An 18,664-nucleotide genomic window follows, 5' to 3' on the forward strand; every position below is an offset into this window, starting at 1 on the left:
TCACTTGGGCATATTTTTCAGAACTTCCTTACACAGAAAAATCTGGAGTTTCACAAATTAAGGATCCTAAATTATTTATGAGATAAAAATAATGCAGAGGAGTAGTCTAGAATTGTTTGAAAATTGGAAATGCTTATATGATAAACATTTATTAAGGACAGACTATAAATAAAGCACCTCAAATTCTAATTTTATTTACTGTTCCAAAAGTTATTCACAGATCAGCAAACTTTTTTCTATGAAAGCCCAGAGAGTAAATATTTTAGGCAACTCTGACATTGTACTCTGCAAGCAGCCAGACAGTACATATACAAAAGAGAATGACAGTGTTCTAATAAATTTTTATGTATTGACATCACCATTTGACTTGCTTATAATTTTCATATGTCCTGAAATCTCTTTATTCTTTTCAACCATTTGAAAATGTAACAACTATTTTTAGTTTGTGGGTTATACAGAAACAGGCAGCAGGTTTGATTTGGCCTAAGATGACTCCATACTTCAGAAGCTTATTTTAAATATGTAAAATAGCATTATCAATATGTAACAGGTCCTATAAGCTTCAGTTATACAAAGGGCTTAAAAAGCACTATGTAGTGGATACACAGTACACAAAAATAAAGCTCCATTAAAACTTAAGTCCTACAAGAATTTAATAATATACTTTTCTTAGTTGCTGAGAATTTTGGCTTTCTGCTTGAGAACAGGAGTGGACTTTAGAGAGGGATGGTAGGTTAGATCTATTAGCATGGTCCAGTAAAACATCTGATGATATTTCCCCCTTTGGTAGACTTCCCCAGAGCAAAGCTAGTCATTAGGCCTCATTACATTTCCATTCATCCTTAACCTGTAATAGTGATTCAGTAAATAGTGGATGTGATGGGGGTTGTTTTTGATAGTGCTTTACTCTTTGTGAAAAGCATTTTTTGTTTAAATGAGTGTTATCTTATTTCCTATTCACCTTGCCCTACTTGCTTATTCAGAGTTTTAAGTGTAGCTGCTTTACATCAGATCAAATAGAGGTCATTATAAAACCAAAGGTGGTGAGTCACACATTTTCTTTTATAGCTACAGGGCCTATTTGACCCTTTGGCAGCTATCAGAGCATTTTACACTTCATTGAAAAGTCATAAAAACCATTCACAGGTCAGACTGAAGAATATTACCTAGTTATATTGTGTTTCTAGCACCTAGAGTTTTTAAACTGTGTAAAGAATACAGGAATTATATTCCCAGCTCAGTAGCTGAGTAACTGCCTTTCTGGGCTTCTGTTTTCTAATTTTTAATCAAGATAGTTATGATCTCATTATTGTCTCTGAAATATTATGCTAAGACCTATATTAACTATGTAGGCAGTGACTGTTACAGGCATTGAAAGGAAGGAGAGATTATTTTAATTTTACATATCCTGGAAGATTTTATGGGTACTAGTAAGATTAGAGTGGGTAATATTTCAGTTTAAGTATTTGGAGGAGGCTCTTCAAAATGTGGCTCTCAGACCTGCATCATCTGACAACTTGTTATAATTAACAAATTATTGGGCCAACCAAACCTTCACATTCTTAACTTATATCTCTGGGAATAGATTCCAGCAATGTTTTAGCAAATTCTCCTGGTAATTATTTGCATGGCAGAGTTTGAGAAGCTCTGTTCTAGGTCTCAGACATATGCAGATTGAAATATTTTGTGGAGGAATATTAAAACAGATTACTTTAAAGGAAGATAGAGGATGTACCAAGTAGAAAGTACTAAAGGCCAAGGTTAAGAACCTGGGGTTTCTTTTAGAGAAAATTGAGCCATTGAAGATTTTTTGGCTGAGTGCAATGGCTTACGCCTGTAATCCCAGCACTGTGGTTGGCCGAGGTGGAAGCATTGCTGGATCCCAAAAGTTTAAGATCAACCTGGGCAACATAGTGAGACCTCATTTCTACTAAAAATCAAAAAATTAGCCAGGCATGGTGGTCCACGCCTGTAGTCCCAGCTACTCGGGAGGCTGAGGTGGAAGGATTCTTGAGTCCAGGAGGTCAAGGCTACAGTGAGCCATGGTCATGCTACTGTACTTTAGCCTGGGTGACAAAGCAAGATCCTGTCTCCAAAAAAAAAAAAAAAGAAAAAGAATTTTTTATTAGAGAAGTGATAGATATTATGAAAGCAAATGTAATGAGATTAGCTTGATGGTTGTAATGTAGAATGCATTTGAATGGGATGCTTCTAAAGCAGCGTTTCTTAAAGCCTTGCTACTCAAAAGAATTGTCCTCAGACTAGCACTGACGTCAATCAACTGGGAACTTGTTGGAAATTCAGAATCTCAGCTCCATCCAAGAATAACCAAATGTGAATCTAGTTTAACAAAATCCCAAAGGGATTCTTATTTAAAGCTTGAGAACCCTGGCTTAGGGCATAATTTATGGGGGGGGGGGGCCTATATTGGAATCACCTGTGAAAAGTATACATACTTCTTACAGTCCCCTCTCCAAATTCACCTAATAGGCCTATCAGGCTACCCAAATTATTCTTACACCGTTTGAAGACCTTTGTACTAGAACAGTAGTTCTAAGCATGGCTACACAGAAACCTCAGACCAATAAAATTTAAATTTGTGAGAGGGGACCCCAGACGTTGGTTAAGTTGAGAAACAATGTATTAGAAAGAGTGATAGGAGTTAGAAGATTAATGCACTAATTCTGGTATGAATTGACAAAGCGTCTGGGTTTGTGTGGTAGTATTAGAGATGGGAAGAATGAGGCAGATGCCAGGGGACATTGTGAAGAACTGTTAGCCTTTGGTGACTAGGTCAGTTGTTATAAGAAAGCAAGGGAAAGAAAGGTTTTTTTAAAAAAAAGGATGGGGGCCCTATGATGTTAAATACTGACATTAGTGAGCTCTCTTTAGACAATATAATTTTCTCTCTTTGATTTGTCCACATTCTCTATACCTGCTATCACCTCTATAGAGTAAAATTAATTAACTTTATTTTTAAATAAGATGGGCATAGTTTTGAACCTGAATGACTTCGAAGCCTGCTAACAATTAACAGACATTTGGAAAAGTGACATGAAATGGAGGAATTGGTTGAAAGGAAGGGACAGTTTATTGAGTTTTCATTTAGAAGCCTGGATGTTACATCTTAGCTGATCCACATGAAATGATAGGCAGGCTGCTGACAATTATGACTAAAGTGTTAGGGAGTAAAGAATATAGACACTCATTTAGAATTTAGAATTGAGTGTTATCTACATAGAGTTGACATTCTAAAAGCAAGATAATGTATAGATGAGAGATACAAGGAAAACACTTTAGGTTATAGGTAAAATAATAGAATTAAAGTCACAGCATCAATTTGAAGAATGCGTATGTTTAAAGAGATGACAGCAAAAAGTGGTGCCTATGAGGGGAACACAGAAAAAGTGAAATAAAGGAACCAAGATGATACAAGATGCAAGAGAAGAATTTCAAGGAGAGGACCTGATCCATCATGTGATGTGCTACAGAAAGGTAAAATAATTGGGGGACTGAGAAAGACTGATGGATTTGAGAGTTAAGAGGTATTAATGACTTTCTGCAATATCGTTTCAGTAAAATACTCCAGGTAGAAGTCAGATTGCTGGGCATAATTGAGTCATTTGCTGAGGAAATTGAGAGACAGTTGGTATCAATCACTAATTTGAGAAATGTGAAGGCCAAGAAAGAGAAAGTTTTTTAGGAAAGTAACTAGAAGGATAGCAGGATTAAGTTATAGTCCTAGGTAAGTCAACTGAGAGTCACCAGCCATTTAGAGGGTGATCAAAGGAATGGGGTAGGATTTGTCTTAAGTAGTAGGGGTTATCTCTGTTAAAACCCCTACCCCTCTTCCTCTGGAATTGTGAATGGAAAGAAAGGCAGAATAGAAGAACAGATGTGTTGAGATCATGATAATTTGGTTTCTTTTAATATAGAACATTTTACATGCCACCAAGATAGGCTTAAAACTATATTTCAGTAAAATATTCAACCCTCCCATTAAGTCCTTCTTAGCTAATTTGAAACTGGGAAAGCCGATACTTAGTTGGGATGCTTTGGTTGAAGCATTTAAAAAATACTCTTCAGAACCAAACTTTCTGTTTTGTCAAAGTAAAACACCTTAACTTTATTCCACAACATTTTAGTAGTTATCTCTACTTAACACATCTTTTACTTACTGGTGTTCCTGACTTTATGCCCTAAAGGTCAGCAAGCTGAAGTACTTTTTAACACGTTCTCCTCAATGTGTGAGGCATTATTGCTGCCAGCTATCTTCTGTGCCAAAGGTAACATACAGGCGGATTTTCATAGCCAAGTCAAATACTACAAACATGGACCTTCTCATTTCATAACTGATATGAGTTTTTCTATAGGTGCCAGATTGCACAATGAGATACAGGTCGTTATGGTTCCTCACCCCAACTCCAGTCAAACTGATTAGGGAACACCTTGCAAAGATAGTTTACCAAATATGCTCACCCAAGTTCTAACAATGGTCAGCAGTGACTTTTCACACATCCCCTCTCCACACACATTTTTAAAACCCCCCAATGAATGAAGTCCACATTCTGGCGTATCCTTTTAATAAGATTCTCCTTACCAAGATTCTGTTAGGGTACAGCTTCTTAAATTTTATTGTCTTTGCTTTTATTAAGGAAGACTGGGGCATTAAATTGAAGATGATTTGTCTTATTTTCTAATATTTAATATTTTTTCTGTGGTAATATCTGTTGCAAAGTAAACCAAATCCTGACTTTGAGAGTTATCCAAGCAGGCGTTTAGAAATAATTTTCTGTGACTCTAAATAGAGAACTCTCAAGAATGAAGTCAACTCTTTAGTTCTGCAGCAGTAAGGAGCAGATAGTCTATTTTGTATTTATGTGTTGATAACCTATGAAGCAGAGAGGGTAAAAATAATAATAGATCTGCTATAGATATGTTCAGTCTCTAGACTTACTACAAGTTCCCAGTATTGAATAAATTAGGTAATATAAATTTATCAATTTCCACAGCCACATTAGTTGTTCTCTAGGATCATTGCTTCTCAAACATTTATGTGCAAAAAGAATCTCTTGGAGATGAGAATGACATTTTGATTCAGAGGCCTGGGCTTGGAGGGAGCGGGGGATCAAGCTGAGATTCTTCATTTCTAACAAACTCCCAGATGATATTGCCCACACTTGCACTAAAAAGGTTCTAGGTGGTAAATAGCAGCTGATAAGACCTTGCCCTCGGAGTCTAGAAGGTGGCTGCCAGAATGACAATTTAGAGCCATTCTTAACAAACATTTTTCTGTAAAGGAGTAGATCATAAATATTTTAAGCCTTGTAGCTATGGGTCTATATTTCATATTCTTGATTGGTTTGCTTGTTTTTATAACTTAAAAACCCACCTTAGCTCTAAGGTGTACGCTTGGCTAGAGCAAGAAGCTAAAGTCAAATCCTGTGGGCTTGTGAAGTTAGCCCATGCCTTCCGGATCTGACATTGATAAAAGCCCCTTGTTTTGCAAGGGCTCTTAGGACTGTAGGAGAACCGTGAGGATTCCAGTTCTAAAAAACTTTATAGGAAGGTTGTGTGTTGAGGAAAGAAAGAAGATAAAATTATTTGGAAGAAAATAAAAAGAAGCTACCATTTTGACTAATTCATGTGAAATGAAAATCTCTATAAAAGTATTAACATTTAGGTAATAAATAAGAGCCTGAGAAGAACTTCAAGATGGACCCAGGATGCATTTAACTTCTGCGATATATGTGATTAGCCTACCTACTTACGAGTCAGTGTAGTGTCCAGTCATGGTTAAAAACCTGGTCCAACTTGTGTCTGAAGCCCAGTTCTACTGCTTACTAGCTGGGTAACTTTAGAAAAGCTACTTAACTATTCTGAGATATAATACCCCTGTCATATGAGTTGTTAATATTAAATGAGAGCATGTGCTTTAAAGTGTTTAGAAAATGGTAAATAGTTACCATTACTATATTATTATGAGTATGACTGATTCCTATAAAAGAATCCTGTGACTGTCAGGCTGTCCATTAGAGTTGTCCTAGATATGGCTGTCCTGGCATTCATGTCTTTCTTGATGTCTTTGCAGACATATGGGGAAATTTGAACCTACATCCCTCAGTGACAACATATTTAACTTCTGCAAAGCTAGCAGAAACCTCATTATTAAACAAGTCAAGTCACTATTCCATGTATTGTATTTATAAAGGTGGAATTTTTTTGGGTCAAAGAGAGATGGACAGACTTATCTTCCCAATGTGGCTGTCAGTAGCTATTCCCATTACTTATTTTGAAGAATGTTGAAAACAGCTTTACCTCAGTGACTTGCTCATCCTAGTTTCACTTCAGTGTTTCACTGGATAATGAATGAAACTTTCGTCTGCCATGTCAGAACATCTAGATAGTAGTTAAAATAACAGTATCAGTAGTGTCCTTGTTTAAGAAAGATTTATAGAAATTATAAGAAATTTAAATTTTTAATGTACTGAATAACTGTAAACTTTTTCTGTCGTTAAACAAAATGTTATTTTTTGGACTAAACAAAATGCTTAAGAATTTCAGAAGTTTAAAAAATTGATTTTGGGGTTGTTTATTATTTTTATTATTTTTAATTAGGGGAACTCATTACTGAAAAACAAGAATTACTAATCTTAAATTAAGAAGCCACTGGTATCTAAATCCTTTTTTGTCATTTCAAATACATACTGTACATACTGTTACATTTTTGTTGTGTTAACTTTATGTTTTTAATGTTTTAAAAATAGGTAGTATGAAATAACTTATTTGAACCTGTGGTTGCAAGTTTTTGAAAAAAACTTTTTTAGCTTTTAGTAAAACATGGAGGAGACTTGTTTGCCGAGAATGAAAATAAAGATACTCCTTGTGATTGTGCTGAGAAGCAACACCACAAAGATTTGGCCCTCAATCTGGAATCTCAAATGGTGTTCTCACGGGATCCTGAGGCTGAAGAAATAGAAGCTGAATATGCTGCATTAGACAAACGAGAGGTCAGTTTTCCTCAGTAAAAAAATTGCATGTAATTTTAGATTTTATGTTGTTTTGTATTTTTTCTCCTTTAAAACTCAGTTTGTTCGAGACCATCCTGGTCAACATGGTGAAACCCCGTCTCTACTAAAAATACAAAAAAATTAGGTGGGCATGGTGGCACGTGCCTGTAATCCCAGCTACTCAGGAGGCTGAGGCAGGAGAATTGCCTGAACCCAGGAGGCGGAGGTTGCAGTGAGCCGAGATCGCGCCATTGCACTCCAGCCTGGGTAACAAGAGCGAAACTCCGTCTCAAAAAAAAAAAAAAAAAAAAAAAAAAACCAACTCAGTTTGTGTGTTCTTCTTTACAGTATTCTAAATATCCTGTCATCTCCATAGCCATGAAGTATGAACATACATCTAGGCTAGCCACCAGGGCTCATGCCTGTGGTTCCAGTGCTTTTGGAGACCAAGGCACTAGAGTTCCAAGACCAGCCTGGGCAATATAGCAGGGATCTATTTCTACAAAAAAATATAAAAATGTGCTGGGAATGGTGGCCCACACTGATTGTTCTAGGTAATCTGGAGTCTAAGGCAAGAGGACTGCTTGGGCCCAAGAGTTCAAGGCTACCATAAGCTATGATCATGCCAGGGCACTCCAGCCTGGTGACAAAGTGAGACCCTGTCTCTAACTTTAAAAATAAATAAATAATGACACCTAGGAAATCTGGAGCTATGGGTCTTTTGTCTATCATATATGAGTGTGTTTATTTACAGATAAATAAGGTGCTGATGTGTGATATGAATCCCATTCACTCTTACTACTACAAGACTCCAATCCTCCTGCTCATCAGTCTCACCTTCTCTTCTGGGTTGATCTTATCAACAGACATGCTGTGGTAAATCCCATCTTAAAAACAAAATAAAAAACAAAAAAGCAGCCATTGACCCAACCCTTCCCCAGCCCTGTCTCTCTTCCCCTTTAGTTGTAGCCCAATATCTCTTATCTTCTTATGAAGAGAATCACTTCCTCACCTTCCATTCACTCTTTAGCCCAGTGCAGTATGCCTTTCTTCGCTTCTACTCTGATGGAACTGCCCCCCATCATGGAGTGACATCTTGCCAAATCTAGTGGGTACTTTCCTGCCTTCATGTTACTTGAATTCCTCAGTGGCGCCTGATGCAATTGACCAATTCCTTCTTAATGACACACTTTTCTCTTGGCTTTGGGGACAACATTCTCTTCTGGTTTTTCTTTATGTCTTCCTGGTCTCAGTAAGTATTACCTCTATCCACTGATTTGCTCAAGCATAAATGTGGGGAGCATTCTTGATTCCTCACATTTTCTTAATCATCACAACCCAACAATTGGGAAATCCTGTCAATTTTACCTCCAAAAATACAACTTAAATTCGTTTGTTCTTCCCAACCTGTACTCCTACCTCTCTAGGCCCTTACCACCTTCACTTCTTATCTGAGCTGCTATAATAGTTTCCTTACTGGTCTTCTTCCTTCTGTTCTTGTCTCTTTATAATCCATATTGTACACAGGATTCAGAATGACATTTTGAAAGTTATACATATCATTAAAATCATGTAATGATTTTTATTGTACTTAAAATAAAATCCAAACTGTTTGCTCGGACGTAAGCCCTTATGTGATCTGACCACTACCTGCCTTTCCAGTGTTATCTCAGACCTTTTATCCCCAGCGCACCTTGCTCTGTTGTAATACGGAGACTACACCAAGGCATTTGCAGTTGCTCTTTTCTAGATCTGAAATCTCCCAGTTATTTTTGCCATTCTTTCTAAAATAGGTCTCCTCTCTTCCCATTATTCTTTACTATATGCCCTTTTTACTTTAATTTTTAAATTCTTTTATTATTAATATTATTTTTGATTGAAAAATAATTGTATACATTTGGGAGTACGGTGTTGTGTTTTGATATGTATATACAATGTGGATTGATTAAATCAAGCTGATTAACATATCCATCCCTAAGTCACCTATCATTTTTTATAAGGAGACACTTGAAATGTACTCTTATTTTGAAATATGCAATACATTATTATTGGCCATAGTCACCACTGTGTAATAGATCACAAAACCTATTCTTCCTATCTTATCAGAAACTTTATACCCCCTGTTTATTTTTCGTAGGACCTATTACATGCTATAATTATTTTGTTTATGTGTTCATTTACTTGTTTATTGCTTTTCTCTACTATTAGATTGTCAACTCCATGAAGGCTAGAGTCATACCTGCCTATTCAACAGACTGTTTTCAATGTTTGAAACACTGTTTGCCCAAAGTAGGCATCCATAGATATTTCTTAAAGAAATTATAACACAGTAAATTTTTTCCTCCCAAAAGGAATCTGATTCCTCAGTATTTAGTGCTAACTTGATTCTTAAAGGTATTATGTAACTATTGATTTGTATGTGTTAACAAAAATAATCATATAATCATGTTGTTTATTTTCCCCATGAATTCCGAACAATTTCTGAGCTTTATACTCTCCATGTGACCAAAAGAACTGAGTTTCTTGGAATTAAAATTTACTTTTTAAAAAATGTTTTGTTTCTGTATTTAGGTTATATTATAGGCAAGCTTATTCAGATTAAGTACACACAGAAAGAGAGAGGACCTATGCCCTAACCATTTTATTGACCCTTCACCTAGTTTATTCCACATAGGAACCTTGAATGAAAATTGTGCTCCCGTCCCCACCTTTTTTTAGTAAGGAAGATAAACCTGAAAATAACTGAATAATTTGCTTGGATCACAGTGAGCTGAACTTCATCCATCTAACTTCAGGTCCAAGCAACTTCTCTTTGCCATATTGCCTCCTTTTTGACAATCCATTATCTTGAGTCAAACAGAAATCATTACTATAATGATTAGTATGGTCATTTAGTCAGAGGACATTTGAGCAATAATAGTTGAGAAATAATATTGATGTAATCAAATTGAAAGACATTTAGTTTTTTTCCCCAACATACCATCTTATTTTAATTTATAATTGAATCAGAAAATAGTAGTAGGTATTATCAGTAGCTTTAAGATCTAAATGTACTTAATATAACTAATATTATGTTAAAAGTTACAGAACAGTTTGATACTAATTATATAGGAAAAAACTGCCTATAAGAAGAATATTGAAGTATATCAAAATGATCATTGTGATTATAGGTGATCTCCTTTACTATTATTATTTTGTCTATTTTCATGCATTTCCTGACATTTATAAGGAATATTTATTGCTAACAATGTGAAATAATTCTTCATACTGACTGTACTCCTGAGTGGTAACAGTTTCTTGTGTTTACTATCAGACTTAAGCAAACATATATAGATAGATAGATAGATAGATAGATAGATAGATAGATAGATAGATTTTTTAATGCAAAAGTAAGATTATGTCATATTGAATTCTGTATTTTTTTGACTTAATATATAATGAACATCTCTCCTAAGCCAAAACATATAATCTACATATTTTAAACATTTACCTATTGATAAACATTTAATTTATATATTTTTACCTTTAAGAAAAGGCTATAGTGAATATTTTTCTGAGATATAATTTTCTTTATCCAGTTGTGCCATTATTGTTGTTAAAAATATGGATTCTAGAGCCAGACTGACTAGGTTCATATGTTTGCCTGATGATTGTACTGTGTGACCTTAAGCAGATTACTTAAACTCTCTGCCTCAGTCTCTTCTATTTTTTTTGAGACAAAGTCTTGCTCTGTCACCCAGGCTGGAGTGCAGTGGCTTGATCTCCACTCACTGCAACCTCTGCCTCCTGGGTTCAAGCCATTCTCCTGCCTCAGCCACCTGAGTAGCTGGGATTACAGGCCCATACCACCACACCCGACTAATTTTTGTAGTTTTAGTAGAGATGGGGTTTCTCCATGTTAGTCAGGCTGGTCTCAAACTCCTGACCTTGTGATCCGCCCATCTCAGCCTCCCAAAGTGTAGGGATTACAGGCATCAGCTACTTTGCCTGGCCCTCAGTCTCTTCTTAAAATGAAGTTAACAGTCCCAACCTCATAGGGTTGTAGTGATCCTTAATGAGTTAATATATGTATATGCTTTGACCAGTGTCTGACTCATTTAAAACATTGGCTAGTTGTCTGCTGCTATAATCATGATTATTACTTCATAGTCATCATTATTGCATTGTACACATTTTAGAAGTATAGTTCCTATGTGTCTCTAGAAATTGGTTTGATGGGTCTTAAGATTTTAAATTTTAACAGGTGCTCTTAAACTGTCCTGAAAGATTATATTAATTGACTTTTATTTCGTTAGTATATTAGAGAATCCTTTTCCCCACATTCTTACTAGCATTGGATATTATCAGTGCTATTGTTACTTAGCCAGTTTGGACAAATAAATGATACCTTGTTTTATTTCTCTGATTATCATATGAATTGACTGTTCAGTTTTGCATTTTCTATGACTTATATTTTCTTAATGCTTTCTAAGAGAACTTTGTGTATTTTTCCATATCCTAAGTTTTTTATGTATTATGGTATTCAGAGGTATAAATTTTTTTTCCTTTGTGTCTTCTGAATTTGTGACTTGCTAATACTATGATCACATGTTCCTATATTTTTCTAGTTTTGTAGATTTTTTTCAACCCATATTGGATTCATTTTGTCTACTATTTTCATAATGTAAAGAATAATACTTTCATACTCAAATAAATACCAATACCTGGATGTTTATAGCAGTACTATTTATAATAGCCAAAAAGTGAAAACAGCTCAAATGTTGATCAACTAATGAATGGGTAAATAAGATATGAGATATACACACAATAGAATATTACTTAGCCATACAAAGGAATAAACTACTAATACATGCTATACTATGGATGAGCCTCAAAAACATTATGCTAAGTGAAAGAAAGTGAGACTCAAAAGGTCACATTTGAATGATTCCATTTATATGAAAGATCCAAAATAGATAAAAGCCATAGAAACAGAAACTATATGCTGGGCATTGCCTTAGCTGGCTACCTGGTTAGCAGGTTTAACCTACTCTGTTCTGCAGGAGCTGCTGGCTTCCTGTGATGCCCAGGCAAGACAGCTGAATAAGGAGAGAGAAAGTTAAAATGTGAAGAACTAGGGGCAGGGAGGATAAGGAATGACTTCCTAATGTTTATAGGGCTTTCTTTTGGAGGTATGGAAATGTTTTGAAACTAGATAAAGGTGGTGATTGTACAACATTGTAAGTGTACTAGATGCCACTGGATTGTACACCATAAAATGGTTAATTTTATGAGTTTTACCTGAAATTTTTTTAAATTATTGTTTTTGAGACAGTTTCACTCTGTTACTCAGGGTGGAGAATAGTGGCGCCATCTCGGCTCACTGCAACCTCCACCTCCCGGGTTCAAGCGATTCTCCTGTCTCAGCCTCCCAAGTAGCTGGGATTACAAGTGTCCACTGCCACATCTGGCTAATTTTTGTATTTTTAGTAGAGACAGGATTTCACCATGTCGACCAGGCTTGTCTTGAACTCCTGGCCTCAAGTGATCCACCTACCTTGGCCTCACAAAATGCTGGGATTACAGACGTGAACCACCACACCTGGACCCCTTGAACTTTTAAAACCATCAATGCTTTCTTTAAAACTTACTTTTGTACCTTCTACTTTGACCCTGGTTAACTTCGGGGCTATTTTGCCTAGGCTATTGATTTTACATGGCCTGCTATATGATTGTATTAAGTCATATATTTAGGTACTTTAAAAAATTTATGTTCTCAGGTGAAATGTATATTTCAGCTGAGTTTTAATTCAGTTAATGATGTGGACAGTGTATAATATATTTCTATAACTTCTTGATACATCTTAATTTAGTCTTCCAAATTATTAATTATAAATGGGTAAAATCCACTTCTTAATCCCATCATTCAACAAAACAGTGACTGCTTTGCTAGACACTGTTTTAGATGCTTGGAGGAACAAAGATAAGTTCCTGCACTCCAGGTGTTTAGGTTCCAACAGGGAGAGAGAAACACACAAATAAGTTTAAAAGTAAGTGAACATGTAATTTTGGAGAGTGGGAACTGCTATAAAGAGATTTCTTAAATGAGGTATTTAAGTGATGGCTGGGAAGAGTGTGTTCAGTTCATTTAAACATCAAAGGGAGAATGGAAAAATTAGCAAGTCTTAGACCAAAGTTGGGGTCAGATTCTGTAGGAGTAGGACTGTGTGACTACATCTGAGTATATGAAGGGAAAAGTGGGCAATATGCTGCTATGAAAGCCCATCTGAAGAATCCTCTTTTCCCTTCCCTGCTCTTTGTCTGTAACTTAAAAAGGCTTAAGTTCTTTTTCTGACAAGAAACTCATGCTGGGCATTCCTGGCTACATTAGTTAGCAGGTTTAACCTACTCTGCTCTGCAGGAGCTGCTGGCTTCATGTTATATCAGAGTACGGCACAGGGTGGCCTAGGTCTTGATGCCCAGGCAAGAACTGCTGAATAAAGAGAGAGGAGGCCGGGTACGGTGGCTCACACCTATAATCCCAGCACTTTGGGAGGCCGAGGTGGACAGATCACCTGAGGTCAGGAGTTCGAGACCAGCCTGGCCAACATGGTGAAACCCTGTCTCTACTAAAAATACAAAAATTAGCTGGGCATGGTGGTCCATGCCTGTAATCCCAGCTACTCAGGAGGCTGAGGCAGGAGAATCACTTGAACCCAGGAGGTGGAGGTTGCAGTGAGCCAAGATCGCACCATTGCACTCCAGCCTGGGTGACAAGAGAGAGATTTCATCCCCCCAGCCCCCCAAAAAAAAGAAAGAAAGAAAAAAGAGAGAGAGGAAACTGAAATGAAGGGAAGAGTCAAAGAATCCTAAAGACTTTCCTGGCTATTTTTTTTTCCGCTCTCTTCCCAAGCTAAGCTCATAGATAAGCTAATGAGAGATTACTACTAAGGGGAATTAGAAATATCCTTTCTCTCTAAGCAGCTAAACATCTTTTAATTTTTTTTCTTTATTTCTTTAAAAGCCTACAGCACCCGGTATTCCCAGGCTGTCTCCCATTCAAGTACTAACTGGGCCCAACCCTGCTTAGTTTCCAAGATCAGACAAGATCAGGCACGTTCAGGGTGGTATGGCCGTAGATATCATCTTTTAAATTTTTAACAGTTGCAGATACTTTTGGGTAAATAAGTGCCTGTTCTTTTCTCTCTCTCTCTTTTTTTTTAACAGTAAACATGTTTTATACTCAGGATGGCAAAGGGGAGGGGAGTTTATTTTCCTTGTGGAAAAAAGTAAAAACAAATACTTTGATAATTCCTTTATGTGACAGTCTTCCTGAAATAATTTTTGAAGAGAACTATCATTTTATACTAATATCAAGGCAGTGCAGTTTGTATGATAGGCTGTTTCACAATTTTTCAGTGGTGTTTTGGTAGCAGTAGTATGCACTGATGCAAAAGAGGTGATTTTATTCACATTTCTTTTTAATTTAGTTTTCTTTTTCTTTGTGTCAGTACTGACTGCTTTGAAGGTTATTTCTGGTTTGTTTAGTCTGAAAATAGAAGCAGTTTATCTTTGCAACAGGAAGGAGAAAGGCACCTTCATTTTAATCTGTCTTGCAGAAGAGTGAAGTAGTGCCCACTTGGGACTGAGCAATGTATTGAAATGCTTCACATGACCTAATTACAGTTCTGTTGTGAAGATTCAGAGTGGGTATATTATGTGTTCATGAAGGCAGTGTGTCTCTGTCCTTTAAGAAAAATATTTCTTTGACTGTTACCTATTGAAGTTTAAAGCTACATGCATTTTTAAAAACTGGATCTATACAGATTTTCATATTATCTCTTCTTTCTTAATTTACCTAAAATTAAATCTTCAGATACATTATGTCAGAATTGCACGCAAAGCTAATTTTCCCCTGTAAGTTACTTGCACTGTCATTCTCAAGATAATACTAATCCGGAGAATCATTATTAAATTCACCATTTTCTCTTTCCCTATTTGGATCAATGTAAATGAAGTCGAATGATGGCTAACCTGAAAAGGCACATTTAGTATATAAGACCCGGAAATTTAAAATTGCCAGCATTGGGAATGTCAAGAAATAGTCACTGTCATTGCTGAGGCAGGGAGAGGTACCTGGATTCCCAAGTCTGGATTTGGAATACATTTTCTAGAAGCAATGTATGACTTCTGTACTAGAATGAGTAGTACTGATTTAACCATTAAAGAGTTTATTAGGTTTTTGCAGGGGAACTCATGTCTCATAAATTAGCTTAAAAGCAAACTGTATGTGATAGTTTGGGGCTTTTCTAAGTATAATTTGGATTAAATTGAAGTGCTTCTTTCTCTCTTATTTAATAATATTCCTATATAGAAAAGTTTAGGTTAACTTTCCTTTAAAAAAAAAAAAAAAGACAGAGAGATGAGATCTTGTTATATTGCTCAGGCTAGACTGCCGTGGCTATTCACTGGCATGTTTAAGGCACACTGCAGCATCACACTCCTGGGCTCAAGTGATCCTCCTGCTTCTCAGCCTCCCTAGTAGCTGAGATTATGGGCATTTGCCAAGTTCTGCTCCATTTCTTTTACGTTGATAGAATACCCAAATTGTGCCTACATGAACATAATATATTCATACCCAGTTGATTTGCAGAAAGAACAGACTGGACAATAATACTCAAAATTTTGATAATGATTGATTATTGCTCAATGGTGGGATTATAGGTTTTTATTTCTAATACTTTCTGTATAATCCAACATTTTAAAACTGTTAGATAAGATGGTCTTGCCATGATACTATATTTTATTTTTAGAATGATAAGGTACATGAGTCCCAGTATCTGCTTTATAACTTGCGAAAGGCAGTTTGAAGTCCATGATAATGGAGCATTTAAAAAGCCTTTTGAACTTTAATAACCAAATTTAATTTGGAATATTAAGTAAATGATAATCATACACAGTCATCCCTCAGTATCAGTGGGGGTTGGTTTCAGGACCCTTGTGGATACCAAAATCCACAGACACTCAAGTCCCTTTTATAAAATAGGGTAGTATCTGCATTTCTCCTATGCACATCCTCTCATATACTTTAAATCATCTCTATGTTATTATAATAACTAATACAATGTAAATAATATGTAATTGGTTGTTACACTGTGTTATTTAAGGAATAAAGAACAAAAGTCTGTGCATGTTTACTATAGACACATCATTTTTTTTACCCCAAATGTTTTCAATCCTGAGTTGATCTAGTCCATGGAATGTGGAACCATGGATACATAGGACTGACTATATATTGTTTATAGGCATTTTGATACTTCCTGTGGATATAATGCCATTTAACTTTTTTTTTTCTTTTCAAAGCCATATGAAGGATTAAGGCCTCAGGATCTTCGTAGATTGAAAGATATGCTTATTGTGGAAACTGCAGACATGCTTCAGGCTCCTCTGTTTACTGCTGAAGCTTTACTTCGAGCTCATGGTAATGAAAGAAATGTGCTTCTGGTCGCATGAGTAACTTTTGAAACTTCTGAGGTTTTAAAAGGGCTACTTTTATATTTTAATACAGAACAATTGGTTTGTTAAACAAGCCTAAGTTGTATTTTGTGCAGTTGTTACTGCAATACTCAGTTTCTCATAACATCTTGTATTTTGAAAATATATAAATATTTTATATTTATAAATACAAATATCTTGTATTTATGCTGTAAACTAGCATGTATCAAAGAGGAAACTTGGAAGATTCTTTTTAGAAATTGAACTACTAAAGTAAATTATAGATTGTCTCATTTTAGAAATATGTCTGATTTTATTGAGATTGAGCATTGACATTTATAATCCTAGTCCTGGTTTTGACAGTGATTTTTGCTAAAGTCATTCAAGTATAAAATTATGGTAGTTTAATTAAATACCTAAGAATTGTGCTATGAGTATTGTCAGTTTTATTTATTTTATGTAGTAGCTATTTCTCTCCATGAAGCGCACAAAGTGAAGTTAAAGGGTCACCTTGGAACTGTATTGTCCCTTTTAAGGTTTTCTTGTTTTTTGCTTTATTTTGTTTGTTTTTAGACATAACTAACTTTGTGTAGGGAAATTTTTCTAAGTGCTCCGTTTGTTTTATGTTCTTTATATTTCTTATGACAGGCATTCTGAGAGTTCTCACATGTTGGGTTGGATCCACTTATTGCCCACATGATGTTTGACATTTTGGGTGGTTTCAAACAAAAGTATTTTCTGGTTTAAAAATATTCTTTAAAAGATACAAGGTAAATTCTGAATTTAAAAAATAAAAACTAAAAATACATTTAAAAAGAAAAATCAATGGCTATTCTATTCCAGTCATTTTGAGGCCCAGCTGGCTATTTTAACTGTAAATCTTTATCATCTGTACTAAAATAGAATTCTACCTTCCAAAATGTTTATATAATCTTTTGATCAGAAGAAAATTTAAAACTCTTTTTTATCATTCATTGATCACCACTGTTAATAATTTGGTACTGTATATAACTCTCCAGAATCACTACATGAAAAAAAAGATATTTTTATATTTTTTATATTATTGTATTATTTTATGTATCATATTTTATTTCTTATATTTTAGAAATTCTGAATAGTTTATAAAATATATATTTTATAAACTACTCTCTCTCCATATATATATATATATATATATTTTTTTTTTTTTTTTTTTTTTTTTTTTTTTTTGAGACAGAATCTTGCTTTTTGCCCAGGATGAATACAGTGAGGCGATCTTGGCTCACTACAACCTCTGCCTCCCAGGTTCAAGCAATTCTCATGCCTCAGCCTCCTGAGTAGCTGGGATTACAGGTGCACACCACCATGCCCAGCTAATTTTTGTATTTTTAGTAGAGACAGGGTTTCCCCATGTTGCCCAGGCTGGTCTCGAACTCCCAATCTCAGGTGATCCACCTGCTTTGCCCTCCCAAAGTGCTGAGATTACAGGCGTGAGCCACCACACCTGGCCTACCTTCGATACTGATGTTTCCCACAGTTCTACAATTGGCATTCTTTTCCCACTGTATATACCTGTAGCTCTGAAATTTTAATGTAAATAAGAATTGACTGGGAAACTAAACATAGATTCCTAGGAATAACCCCAGAGAATCTTAAGTCATTAGATCTACTGTAAGGCCTAAAAATACATGTTGTGAACAAGCCTAGCAAGTGGACCATTCTCTGAGAAACATTGCTGTGCACATTTATCTCATGAAATCAGTGGCTTCAAAAACTACCTAAACAGTAAAGATTTTGTCTACAATGTGACTTTAATCAAGTATTCTGCTGTATTTCTAAAAGCCTATTTATTATTTCTCTCAATCTATGGATGATCACAGCTGGACTTATCTTTTCTCCCACTGTGTTGATCAGTGGGCAGCAATACTCACCTAATTTTCCTAGCCAGAAACTTGAAAGTCATATTTTAGTCCTATGTCCCTATTATATTTGGCCACAGTCCCATATTTCTCTTACTAAATATCTTTCAGCCTCTCCTCACCCTCCCTAGCTCTTTCATTTCCCACTGCCACTGACTTAAGGCTCTCATTACTTTTCATAATCGAAGTACCTAGTCTCCAGTTTTACCATTCTTCTTTCACCCAACTCATTTCTCATATTGCCATTATTGTGTTCTTTTAAAATGCAGACCTGAGCATGTC

The 18,664-nt window shown here is 35.6% G+C and overlaps 1 protein-coding gene and 1 pseudogene across 6 annotated transcripts in view; one reads left to right on the forward strand and one right to left on the reverse strand.

Annotated features, from left to right (window-relative positions):
* The window catches only part of ANKIB1 (ankyrin repeat and IBR domain containing 1), a 167,452-nt gene that overhangs the window by 76,566 nt on the left and 72,222 nt on the right, over positions 1-18,664 (forward strand). For 5 of the 6 annotated variants that reach the window (XM_010345292.3, XM_010345286.3, XM_074379413.1 and 2 more), the window contains 3 exons: positions 4,206-4,286; positions 6,828-7,010; positions 16,353-16,470. In XM_010345292.3, the coding sequence (XP_010343594.1) occupies positions 4,206-4,286; positions 6,828-7,010; positions 16,353-16,470 (382 nt within the window). The remainder of the gene's footprint in view (positions 1-4,205; positions 4,287-6,827; positions 7,011-16,352; positions 16,471-18,664) is intronic. The other variant, XM_003921199.4, reaches the window with a different exon arrangement.
* On the reverse strand, positions 14,012-14,130 carry LOC120365559 (5S ribosomal RNA; annotated as a pseudogene).

This window comes from Saimiri boliviensis, chromosome 10 (genome assembly GCF_048565385.1).
Source record: "Saimiri boliviensis isolate mSaiBol1 chromosome 10, mSaiBol1.pri, whole genome shotgun sequence".
NCBI classification, from domain to species: domain Eukaryota; kingdom Metazoa; phylum Chordata; class Mammalia; order Primates; family Cebidae; genus Saimiri; species Saimiri boliviensis.